This window comes from Mytilus californianus, unplaced genomic scaffold, assembly GCF_021869535.1.
Source record: "Mytilus californianus isolate M0D057914Y unplaced genomic scaffold, xbMytCali1.0.p SCAF_4, whole genome shotgun sequence".
In the NCBI taxonomy this organism is placed as follows: domain Eukaryota; kingdom Metazoa; phylum Mollusca; class Bivalvia; order Mytilida; family Mytilidae; genus Mytilus; species Mytilus californianus.
The window spans coordinates 110,897,449-110,911,197 of NW_026262690.1; the positions used below are offsets into that span (position 1 = coordinate 110,897,449).

At 31.9% G+C, this 13,749-nt stretch overlaps 1 protein-coding gene across 4 annotated transcripts in view; it reads right to left on the bottom strand.

Annotated features, from left to right (window-relative positions):
• Positions 1-13,749, bottom strand: part of LOC127739135 (uncharacterized) — a 157,243-nt gene that overhangs the window by 86,166 nt on the left and 57,328 nt on the right. For 3 of the 4 annotated variants that reach the window (XM_052250726.1, XM_052250727.1, XM_052250725.1), the window contains 6 exons: positions 13,071-13,166; positions 12,093-12,222; positions 11,565-11,716; positions 9,846-9,869; positions 9,457-9,513; positions 1,593-7,894 (listed from right to left, as the gene is read on the bottom strand). In XM_052250726.1, the coding sequence (XP_052106686.1) occupies positions 5,162-7,894; positions 9,457-9,513; positions 9,846-9,869; positions 11,565-11,716; positions 12,093-12,222; positions 13,071-13,166 (3,192 nt within the window). In that variant the 3' untranslated portion in view covers positions 1,593-5,161. Of the gene's footprint in view, positions 1-1,592; positions 7,895-9,456; positions 9,514-9,845; positions 9,870-11,564; positions 11,717-12,092; positions 12,223-13,070; positions 13,167-13,749 lie in introns of those variants that run through there. The other variant, XR_008000302.1, reaches the window with a different exon arrangement.

The window sequence follows — 13,749 nt, forward strand, 5'->3', positions numbered from 1 at the left end:
TTTGGATGATATATTGGCTCTCAATAATGACGACTTCAGTATGTACACTAAAGAGATTTATCCTGCTGAACTGACTAACATACTATCATTGAACACTGTCCTTTCCTGGATCTTGATATATATATCTTTAACGGGAAGCTTAGTACCAAAATTTATGATAAAAGAGATGATTTTTCATTTCCTATTGTTAATTATCCATTTTTAGATGGTGACGTTCACTTGTCAGGTGATTCGCTCGTGTATGTAACAACGTATTTGATTTTAACGAAAGAAACCTCTGTATTACTGAAAAATTATTACACCAGGGTTTTCGATATCACAAACTAGTCAAAACATTTACTAAATTTTATGATCGGTACCAGGACATCATTCGTAAATATAAATCAACATGCAGGCATCTTATACATTCAGGTATTTCACATCCAATCTTTTATGGTAATATACTGTACAAAGCACAAAAATGTCGACATTCGCCTCAAAAGCTAACCAAACCTTTAAACAGACTTATTCAGAAGGGATATAGTTACGATACTGTTGTCAGGTCATTAAAGATTGCATATTTTGGTATTAATATTGATTCACTCATAGGGTCTTTGCATCGGAAATAAACACATTTATTCTAAAACCAGTTGTTGCCATGATACGGGTTATGTTCTTCAATATTTTATGACGGTATGATACTAAACCCCTGACGGGAGGGATTGTGCTTGATTTTCATATGATGAAGACATAATCTTTCAATCAGTTTAATTGAGGTCTTGAGCTGGCATGTCAGTAACTGCTAGTAGTCCTTTGTTAATTTATGTATCATTGTCATTTTTCTTAGTTTCTTTTGTTACCTATTCTGACATCGGACTCAAGACTTCTTTTAAACTGAGTTTTACTGTGCGTATTGCTGTGTGTTTGTTTATTCTACATTGGCTAAAGGTATAGGGGGAGGGTTGAGATCTTACAAAACATGTTTAACCCCGCCGCATATTTGCGCCTGTCCCAAGTCAGGAGCTTCTGGCCTTTGTTAGTCTTGTATGTTTTTTTAATTTTAGTTCATTTATTTGTTTTGGAGTTTAGTGTGACGTCCATTTTCATGGAACTAGTACACAATTTTGTTTACCCGCCTCCGGGTGCGGGATTTTCTCGCTGTATTGAAGACCCATTGGTGGCCTTCAGCCGTTTTCTGCTCTTTGGTTGGGTTGTTGTCTCTTTGACACATTCCCCATTTCCATTCTCAATTTTATTACCTAGAACAAATACGAATGCACAGATTTATTACCTATATCACTCCAACCAGTGACTTGCCAAAAGAAACACTCTTTTTCAAAATCCTGGATCCACACATATCATTTTGTAATTTGAATGATATTTCATTGATAAATTTCTTTAAATGTTCATTGATAGGATGTATATAATGTTTTGTTTATCTCAAAAGTAGTGATAAAGTCTGGATAAATGTTAGCTGTCAATACTTGAAGCCAGCAACATGAGGGTTTTGAATGCAATCTTTACCCCAATAAAAACAAAATGATCTGTGCCACTCTGTGGCCAAATATCTACATTTATATAGTACTTTGTGTGGTGTAATTAAAAAACAAAAAAGCTGATTGTTAATTTAATAAAATCATAGATTCATTTGTACACAGTAGTATATATGTACAACAATACATTGCATAGCACTTTCATAATAAATAAATCATTAAAATGTCTCACATTCTAATCCTTAAAGGTTAAATACATATTTGTAAAATGTCTTCGAAGTGCCCACTATAGGAGCTTATATGCCTAAGATTGTTTTTCTTCATTAACATGTTTACATAGGAGGAAATTTCGCATTTTTTTTACATTCAAATGTCATGCACTAGGATCATTAAAGGTTAAATATACTGTGTGAAATGTTTTTAAAATGCCTTTGACCATTGCTTAACATGCTGACTGTTTTAGACAATTATGTTTTTGAAAAAGGCCAGATAACTTATGACCTTTAAATATCATTTTCATCTTTGTATGCAGCCATACATGTATTTAGTTGAACTAAACTTTATGCAAAAACATGTGACTTTTTTGGAGTTTCTTAAATTTTAAAGACAAATGATCTCTTATAACCTCAAAACTTCCTCTCCCGCCAAAAAAAATTGTTACCAAAAAGTAATGCAAATACTTGCATTAATTTGTAAATTTTAGGCCTATTGAGAGGAGGTTAAGTTACCTTAAAATTTATTCTCGGTTAACAAATAAAAAACATTGAAAATCATTTGTATAAACCATGGTTTGTTTATGGGTAAACTGTAATACAGTTATAAGATATTGGCATTAATTGTGACAAGTGATTAAATATTTGAGTTGTAACTCTTTTGTGTAATACTGTAGTTAAATTTTTTCGCTTTTTTAATAGATATATCAGGCTGAAAATCTGGCCTTAAATTCCCAAAGCTTTTTAAAGCAAAAAGATAATTAGTTGAACTTTTGTAAACTATTTTTATCTACTGGAAAAACGGAACAATAGTTTATCATAAGAAATGATGACTACCTTCTTCTATATGGAAAAATATAAATCATCCCAAAAAAAATGGTTCAACAATTTATCAAATACCATGGTCATCCTTCTTTTAAAACTTGCAATCAATCAACCTTTGTGTAATAAATCTTCCAAGTTAGTCCTATACAAGTGATCCTACATACTGACATAAAAGGTAGAAATATTTATTAAGTCACGACTACATTATTTGAATTAACAATGTCTGAAGCTAATCTACATTAGGTTTGTCAGCCAAGTCCTTAAGTTTTCCTGATAGAATAACTCTTCTGACTGTGTGATTTGCAGTGAAATTTTGGGCAGTGTGACATTGCTAATTTGCTAACTGATACTAAACTTGATGTTGGAACAATTTGCTCTAATGTTATCGAAAACTTTACTCATAAAACAAAGCATTGTAAGTTCTTATGAAAGCACATAAAAAAAATTAAATAAAAAATTGATTCTGTTAGGATTCCTAAAGAAAGCCCTATACAGATATTGGTCACTCATCATATTATTTGATGAAAAATCATCACATTGGTTAACAACACAATTATTTTTCTCTTAAGATCCTACATATTTTGTATTTGTTATATTCAAAATCATTATTATCTACTCCCAGTGGCTGAACTTTAAATTCTTTTATGTTTTACTGCATACATGATTTGAGTTGTCTCCCATTTTTAAGAGTTGTCATTCTTTGGTTGGTACCAATTGTGGTAATGTTTTACAAAATATTTGGTAAAAAAACCTGTAAAAGGTAAAAATAAAAACTCTATAAAGTTTTAGTGTTTTTAACATCACAGGTAACTATAATTGAAAAAATAATTTGGCTATTACAAAATACTTTTTCCGCATAGGAGATAAATCTTTTAAGAAATAATCCTAGGGACATTGTTCAAAATGAATTATCAATGGTGTACATGTATTAGCTGTTACAGCAGAAATTATTTATATGTTAACCAATTTGTTCTTACCAGTGGTCAATTTAAAAGCTAATTCAGATTGTTACTTGACAGAGGTTAACTTTTAATTCAGATTGTTACTTGCCAGATGTCAAATTCATTTCAGATTGTTACTTGCCAGAGGTCAAATTCAATTCAGATTGTTACTTGCCATAGGTCAATTTTATTCTGATTGTTACTTGCCAGAGGTCAAATTTAATTCAGATTGTTACTTGCCAGAGGTCAAATTTAATTCAGACTGTTACTTGCAAGTGGTAAATTCTATTTAGATTGTTAAAAGGCTTGAAAATTGATAGTTGTGGAAATTAAAACTGCCTAGTCAGAATTGATAGTAAAGTTACTTGCAATCTCTCATAATATCCAGAATAGCTGGTACAGTTTGGGCAATACCAATTTTTGGGATATCTTAACAAAAATTATACAAAAAAAAAAAACCCAAAACACTGACTACAGTTGTGTATAATATGCATCCCCTCAAACAACTACATTTTTGGGGTTAAACAGTGCGTATTATACACAACAAAATACGGTAAGCATTTATGATCCTGAGTTACATTAGTGCCACTTTTTTCAAACCTGACGCAATGCAACACATATGGAAGTGCTGAATCAATCTTTTTAATATAAATATCAGCAGCAAACATTTGCTTAATAACATCATAAATAGCATTTAACACTTGAAAAACAAAAAATAATCAAGTGTAAATGTTATAAACATAAACGACTACTGACGTGATAGAAAGTACTTTGGTAGCAATGTCCTGTTTAAACTTTTGACATCTAACCTTCTATATTTATTATCACTATTATCAAGTAAGAAATTAATCAAAACAGAATAGAATATCATTGTCAACAGAGAAAATGGTTATCACTTAAGTAACAAGTGTTGACATGGTCAGCAGTAAAAATCTGAAGGTCACTGAGGGTTATGTCGAACTGTGTCCAAAATAAGTCAGTAGACAGGGGTATCCAGGATTTTTGAAAGGGGGCTTAATTTCAGAAAACTGCAGGGGAGCAAGGTGAAACAAATTTTGGACAATTTTATGCTAAAAAACATATAAATTGTGAGAAACACGAGATTTTATTTTTTTAGGTGATCAAAGATCCTATATGCCCACCTGGATCAGCCACTGGTAAATAATTATTAAACCTTGATCTGCCAATGAATACAACAAAAAATCAGAAGACATAAATATTCACATTTGGTTACTGATTATCTCTAAAGTATAACAGGAACTAATGAGAACAACACAATTATTGCACTAAATTACAGACATCTTGGTTTCTGTAAACATTTACAAAATTTTCAACAAAGAGAAACAGAAGAAATAAGAAAAAAAATGAACTAAAAAATTGGACAATCAACTCATATCAATCTCTCCTATCCATAGGATCCATAGTGCAAATACATTGTACATTGTACATGTATTATATTTTATTTTTAGTCAAAATATATATTTTCTCCAAAAAATCCAACTTCTAATCTGGATCATATTAAAAGTATTATAAAAACTAGATTTGATTTTGCTTCAATAACAAATGTGTAATGTAAAAAAAGTCAACAACAATTCTATATATCTTTAAAATCAACGGAGCACTATTACTAATCACAAGCATGCTGAAAGGACCTTTACATACATTAGTGTAATATAAACTATGTCATAATAAATGTAACCATGACTACATATCAATTCTTAGATTGTTGAAATTTATCAATCAGCTGTCTAACCCAACCTCTCATAACAATCAGATTATTCAAATCAATGTTTAGTTGGTCCAGCCTGCTAGTGGACACGGTCGTAGACATCTCATCACTGTAACGATTGACTGATGGAAGACGATATGTTGCATCCGACATCTCCCTACGAAGACACGGTCGGTCAAATTCAGACAATCGGGGAGGTAACTCTTTATCGACACTAACACTTCTAACTTGTCTTTCTTCACTCGAAGGACGACTAGAAATTCGTAATTCTCTTTCAACACTTGAAGGTCTGCTATAGAATCTGAGTTCTCGTTCAACACTGGATGGTCGACTATTTGTTTTATAACAATTTGTATGCAGACTTTCTAGTCTTTTTTTAATAATAGCACCAGGTTCTCTCTGTTTAACCTTAGTTACAGGAATCTGAACAGGTTGAGTTTTCTCCTCAAGTTTTTGTACATATGATTTGATAGGAACACGAGCGGGTATCTTTGATTCTGATTTTGTTGTATTTTGATCTGGGTCCATTTCACAATAAACGGCAGAGTCACGAAAAGGTTCCCCATCATCGAAAGCAATAGAAAATTGTTTCTCGTAAATACTGTCTGTTGAAGATAGTGATCCTACTCTTTTGATTTCAGATTTATCATCACTACTCTGACTCCGAGGTGAGTCGTCTATATTATTGCCGAAAGCCATATCACCTTGAATGGAGAAGGCGGAGTCACAGTTTTGAAGATGCAAATTTTCAGAAGCCTCCAAGTCTCCAATTTGAATATTTGTGGAAGGTTTTGTTTGACCATTAACATCAACTTTGTATTGATCACATTTATCCTTTGGTCGAGTGAGAGACAGTGTTATGTCAATATAGGTAGGCTCTTGTTCAGCCATTCTTTGGCCGATGAAAGGACTACCCCAGTCACCAGCATGTAAAACTGTTTGTAAATTTGTACTGGCACCCTCCTTAGCTTTGTTAGTAAACAAGGACAACAAACTTGATCTGGTTTCCTTAGGTTTTGATTTGTCATTGTCTAATTCATTATCAGAGCTATCCCGATTGTCATATGAACCAGAACGTCTATGAGACAGTTTCTGTTTTAAATCGTGAATTTTATGCTTCAGTGATCCCATAAAATTATCCACACCTGGGGAGCTTGGCGCTGTATCTGTACTCTCATATGAAGAGTTAGAAAAATTAGAAACACAAGAATCCCGTTTATTTTCTTCATTTTCTACAGGGTTATTTATGACATTTGAAGGAAATTTAACCGAACTGACTGTTGATGTGGATTCCGAACGTTTCAAATAATCCTCCATTTCTGCTATAATCTGTTCATGGTCCTTGACGATATGGTGATCATCACATAATGAAGGACTACTGAAATGTCTCAGTGGATGTTTATGTAATGTCGACGTTGGGTTAGAATTTGATCTGTTTAATTTTGGTTGTGACTTCGCAACTTTTACAACGGGTAAAGCACCAAAATTAGGAAAATCATTGAGTTCTTCTGATTTGATATGATTGTCATCCAAACAATTGTCTGATTTTGATTTATCTGACGGAAAGCGTAAAACTTTAGACATATGTTTTTTGAAATCTAATTGATTATCTCCCTTTTGTATCCTAACTGAGTTATCTCCCTGTAAATGTTCACGTTTTATTTGTGCCTGAGCCAAATCCATTGTTGACCTTGGTGGGGTGCAATATTTATATAATTTTGGTCCAATGTCAAATCCGTTTACAGGAAGTGAATTTCTATTGGCATAAACTATCCAGTCCATTTTGTCAATATCCCCTTCACAACCAATAGAATGGGTCCTTGTATGATTCTGTGGGACTACCAGTGTTGAGGTCTTCCTTTCCCATGGATCTTCATTGATTATCTCCCCTGATTCAGCACCACATGACACAGACTTTTTAATGTTCTGTTTTTTAGGCTTTGTATCAAATGATGATATAAATGGTAGAGGTTTTGTTAATGTTATTGGTCCCACTTTCTGTGATAGGTGTTCTGTCGATTTCCTGGATAAATTTTCTGTTGATTTCTTTATGAACGAATCGTGAAAAGCCGAAACGGAGTTATTTCTTCTCCTAAGATCAGGACTGTCCCTCTTAAAGTACAACTTTGTATCAAATATCCTCTTTTTCAATGAAGAGTTTTCCTGACTAGTGATTTCTTCACTGCACTTCCTGTGTTTACGCAGTAATGGAGATGACGGTTCCAGAGTGTTTAATACCGGCATACTAGAATACCGACTGTGTCGAGACAGAGACCCTGAATTATCATTGCACAGTTTCTCTGTTTCACTCCTAATGAATTTATTAAATGTTTTAGGTGAACTTGAATTTTCAGATGGAGTTGAAGGAGAAGAGAAGGAAAACTCCAGTCCTTCCGATTTTTTTGACGGTGTGTAAAATGCATCTTGTTCATGACTGTTTGGCGCTATGGATTCAAATGTATCATTAGATACTGAGAGTAATGGTTGCAATTTGGTTGCACGTTTGAAACTTTTAGACCTTCTAGATGATATTGGTGTTTCTTGTTTAATTTGTGAGGTATTCTCTTTGTCATCTAAGGGTCCAAAGTCCACAGATCTCAATGGCTGACGTTTTACAGCCTGCCTAAAACTAGTACTCCTTACTACCTTTGTAGGCGAGACAGATGGAGGCACATAAAGAGTTGGTGTGTCTGTATTGGAACTATTTAATACCTCCTGAAAAATATAAATATAAGTGTCATTAATTCATTCTAAAATGATAAAACTCAAATTTTTTGGTAACGATTAAGAAAGAGCTGAGAGAAATGTCCTCACAATTCAATGATTTAAGGAATCATTATTTGAATTTAAATTTATATAATGAGGTATGAAAAATTGACTTCATACTGAAACAGAGGCTTTTATTTTTCTTTACCTCTTTTATCCTCTGTTTTGCAATATCATAGGAAAGATATAATTTTCCAGGTTACAAAGCATATGATCCAATGTCAGATTATAAGAAGACACCATTGTTTATCAAAGTTTTTAATAATACAGAAAGATATTATTTATGAAATACATGTTAAAGGCTAAATTTTTTGGTACCAATCTTTCAATAAATATTTTCTATCAAACTATTTTTTTCCTAAAAACTTATTCTTGAGCTATTTTTTCGCCAATTTCAATATGAAATTTTTATATATAAATACATAAAGTTTGAAATTAATAACGATTGATGATAAAACAGATAGGAAAACTACAAGTTATTTTGCCTTAAATAGTTCAAAATTGGAAAATAAAAATACCTTATATAAATTCACAAAAAATTTGCTTATTTGCAATAAGTAGTAAAAATAATCTGGTGTATCAAAATTTTACCATTAAATTTACAACTCACAGCTTCAGTGTTAAATGAATAGAATGTATTTTAATGTTATTTTTAATATAAAATGTTCATGCCATAACTATGAATTTGTAAAAATGTATAACAATTTGTAAAGATGCATGAACAATTCAAAATGGCCGATGGAAAATAACAGCACCAAATTTCATGCATTTCTGGGACAATCATAAGAGTTCAAATTGTTAAAATATAATTTAACTGGTTATTTCTTTTTAATACCAAAATTAGCCATGATCATCATGCTTATGAACTGATAATATTTTTGTAGGTAAAGTAAGAGAAACAAGCCTGTTGAAAAATATGAAAGAACTGGACAGAATTAAATAACAGACAGGCCAACAATGGATAAATCATTTTAACAAGAAACATTCATGTTAAATAATGCTGACTTGTTCTCACCATCAATCAAACAACTGTAACAAGTCCGAGAACAAATCGATATCTGAAATCTGCAAAATTTTCATATCAGTATAGGGGAGATAACTCAATAATTTTTTGACAAAGTTAGAGGATTACTATAGATTCAGAAATTATTGTGTACATTTATTATTGCAATTTTTGAAGAAAGGACCAAAATGCTAGATAAATTATTGCAATTTCAGGAAAATCTGCATACAGATATATGTATCAGATATCAGAATGCGAGTTCTTATTATTGCGATACTCACCCAGTCGTATTATAGGCATTAATAAACACCTCAAAATAATTTCTGAATTTTCAGTATACAAATTACTTTATAAATTTGGCAGTTAACTGTTCTTCATGAAATTAAAAGCAGAGAATTTTTAACATATGCATCAATCAAAATATTTATATAGAATGTAAATCCATAAAGTTGATAAAAACCATTGAGAACTAATTATAGATAATGTAAGAATAAGAAGATATACTAACTCTAGCACTAGGAGTGGAAGGTGAGTGAGACAATCCTTTTCTTTCTGGTGGTGGACTCTGTAATGATAAAATTTGTCTGTAAAATATGCCCAAATTTTAAAAAAAGAGAGAGAGATACCATTGGGACATTCAAAACACAAAACATTACATAGAAAACTAAAAATTGAGCAACACAAACCCCTTCAAAAAATGGGATGAACACAGGTGCTCCAGAAGGGTAAGTAGTTCCTGCTCCACATGAGGCATCTGTCAGGATGCTCATGCAAGTGCAAATCTGGTAAAAAAAAACATTTGGTAATCCAAAAGTTTTTGCAAAGAAACAAATATGAAATGTTTTACATATATGAAATATTAGATGTGTATCAGCATTACAACTAATTATTACTTACAGATCTAGGACTCACTGATTCTGCCTGAAAAAGACAAATATACATCCTTAACATGCAGTCTGAGCAAAAACAGGCTTTTATTTTTTATCAAATATATCTTTTATTATTGCTGCTACATTTATGTCTTAAGCCAATTACAACTGCTCCTTCTTATGAATAGGTGCATCTTATTTGTTTCTTGTTTTATGGGGTTCTTTTGGAAATTTAAGTATCTTTCCTTTCAGACTGTAAAATTCATATTTGCGGCTTCTCCACTTAGCAATTTAGAACTAAGAGCAAAGACTGGTTCACTTTAGATAAAGTGATAAGTTCTCCTGTCAGATACTTGTCTCATTGGCAATCCTACCACAAATCTCCTTAAGGAAGTTCGCTACTCAGTTTCAAAATAACAAGCTTTTCATAACACTAGTGTATACTGAAAGGGGATAAATAAAGGAAGCAAAAGAGCAAAAAAATTATATAGTTCAATTTGCTTGTTTTCGAGATATTAGCCATTGAAATTTTGGCGGGAAAATGTTTTCTCTTGACTTTTCATAGCTTTATCATTGACAAGTTAAAGCTCTCAAAAACTATTAAAAAATAACAAAGATTTTGTAAGACTTTTACAGGTGGCTTATAATTATGCATTTAAAAGATTTATAAAAAGAAAAATGGGGGTCAATGGGCAAAAAAATTTAATGCATTTGAATGGATAAAACCAGAGGATTCCGAAAATCTGACAAAAATTCCAAAATATGACAAGCGAACATCCTTAACTCTATATTAACGAATGAATTTATTGGTTGTTACTTTAAATTCAAAGTCTTCTTTTTGTTTATTAGTAACTTGTTTTCACATTTTGTTTTTTGTTGTTATCCCATTTTTTCTACATAATAGTACACAATGTATTTTAAGTTTGACTAATTCTATTTAGCAATGTACATGTAGTATATTGAGAGATGATTTTGGTCATCAAGAAAAAAACCAAAATGGCTTTACTGGCAAATCAAATCATTTACTATGTTTGTTAAAGACATTATTATTAACAAATAAGAAACAATTTATGATCTGCCATCAATATAAAAATAAAAAGATATGGTATGATTGCCAATGAGACAACTTTCCACCAGAGACCAAAGGACATAGAAGTTTACAACTGTAAGGCCTTCAACAATGAGCAAAACCCATAACCCATAGTCAACTATAAAAGGCTCGGAAATGACAAATGTAAAAAATTTAACAGCCTACAAACTAAAAATAAATATGATATACAGCAACAAACGAAAACCCACTAAATTACCAAGTTCTCTAAATATATAAATACAATAAAATATGAAGTATGACAACTTCTAACAAGATACCTGACCTGGGACAGGCACATGAAAATGTAGTCAGGATTAAATATATATATGATTTGATTTTGATTTTGGTGTTTTAACACCACTTTTTAGCACCGCTTTTGGGCTATTTCGTGGCGGCCAGTTTTTATTGGTGGAGGAAGCCGGAGTGCCCGGAGAAAACCACCGACCTTCGATAGGAAAACTGACAATCCTAGTCAATTAAGATTAGAGTCGAGTGCACCTGCACGAGCGGGGTTCGAACTCACAACCTCAGTGTTGACTGGCTAGTGATTACAGTAGTAACTACTTAGACCACTCGGCCACTGAGGCCCCTAAATATATATATGTACAGAACTCTCCACTATATGGTAAGTAATAATCAATCATTAATTGACCTTACCCTTCTCTGTCCTTTCTTGCCTCTTTGTGTTTTCAGTAGATCTGTCAGTATTGTCCCTGACTTCCTCCTCATTCTCTGCCTCCTCTCCAGGTACTCAGGGGCAGTATGGTGAGATATCCTACGGGAATCTACGGTAGAATACTTGGCTGCCTCTGAAATTCATTAGAATATATTTAGTATCAGTATGATATAAAATCCTATGAGAATCGATGTAACATACTTAGCTAACTCTGAAATTGATAATATTATATTTATCATTCAAATCACACACATACCACTCCTCACTAATTGTAAGAAAGGCATAGTTCAATAATAACTTTTTGCACATAGAATCATAAAATTTAATATAATTTTTTCTATTCAAAGTAATTTCAATGACTTTGAAATTTTCAATTGTCTTTATGTATTGTTTTTTAAAGATAACTAATTATATATGTTGACCTTATGATTTGTTTGTGTCATTGGCATGGGCCCATGATCTTCTATTTTATATGTATTAATGTTTAACATCATTGAATTGCATTTTACCTTCTTCACGGCTTTTTCCCAGTTGCATTACAAGACCTTTGACCTTCTCAGGAATTTTGCCTTTAAAACTTTCAATAATTAATCTTTTTATTTCTTGGCACCATTTCCTCTTCTGGTCTAAGTTTCTAGCCTAAAATACAAGTATTATAACCAATAATAATATGTACTCATATCTATCATGAATAACTTATGTTTCATTCTAATCATTATCAGATTCAAAGGAGTAGGTTCGATAAGGTCCTAAAATGGCCCCTATTTCTAAGCTAAAATTTCAAATTGGGAATTTTTTTTTACCAATATCACAATGAATTATAGCCAAAACAATGACTAGATAAGTAATAGGTCTTTTTGTTGAAAAGTAAGATATTAGCATTCTTTTTATAACGTCGCAAATAGTACAAATTTTGCTTTTCCATGAAAATTCAATGAAAACATGTAAATATCCAGTGATTTTTAGGAATGGAAAACTGTAGCGCATGTGTTGACAAAAAGTATCTTTTTTTAAACATAATGTTGTGATAACTATTTACATATCTGACTTGCATATTGAGTATGTCGAAATCCTTCTCTTTTTGTTTCCTAGAACAAAATTTGATTGAAATCCAGACAATTTTGTAAACTTTCACAGAAACCTCTGTTTCTAGCCAATTTGGGGTGTAAATGTCAAGAAAAGATTGACCAAAATAGTTATATTTCTCTTTTTTTCATGTCTATCTATACATAACATAAAACATTTTTTATCTTTATTTAATGGACTTTAATGTTCGTGCCCAAATATGGGCCTTTAAAACTAAACTTACTCTTTTTACTATAAAATGAAATATTCACATAATGTAATGACTTATAACATAAAATTGTAAGAACAAAAGATTTCTATATTTCAGTGTAGAACACAATAAAAATTTGCTTCTCTCCTATAGAATAGTTAACATTTGTCTTGGTTATTAATGACTCCATCGTAACCATGACAATACTGACCTGTAATGTAATGTAACCTTTAGGGTTATCGAAGGGTATGACTTGAAAACTCAATGGTTCCTTTGGTATACTCTCCACTAACATCAAGTTTGAGCACTGTAATATAGAGAACAGGAATTTCAGTTTCAATTAGGCAAATTCATTTGTTACATAGACAGATACTTTAATCTCTAAAAACTATGTACAAGGTACAATAATTACAAGATTTTCAACTGTTTCAACAAATTTTATAAGGAGTCATTAAAATAGAATAGCTAATATCAGGTCCTAGCTGAAATCTCAATTGCTCAGGAAGAATTCAGATAAATCCAAAATAAGGTCACCTGAAACAAGCTGTTTCACCTGAGCAATACTGAGTTCAATACCTAACAACTGTTGAATTATCTCTGTGTAAAATTCAAACTAGAACTATGAGTGAACTAAAAAAAAAGATACCCCCACTCGCACTAAAGTATTTTGAAGTAAGTAGATTTGTTTATCTCCCCTTCAACATGTTGGACCAGGATCACATCTTCAGGTAGTTTTCTACAACTGTGTCAAGTTTAATACATATCCATCTTGCTGTTGCGCTTGCAAGGTACATTAGCAGACAACTGACTAGTTGATTTTAATATACCCGTACTCCAAAACTTTGTTTGTGGGGTATTATTATATTATTATACTTCATGTCAAAATGCCA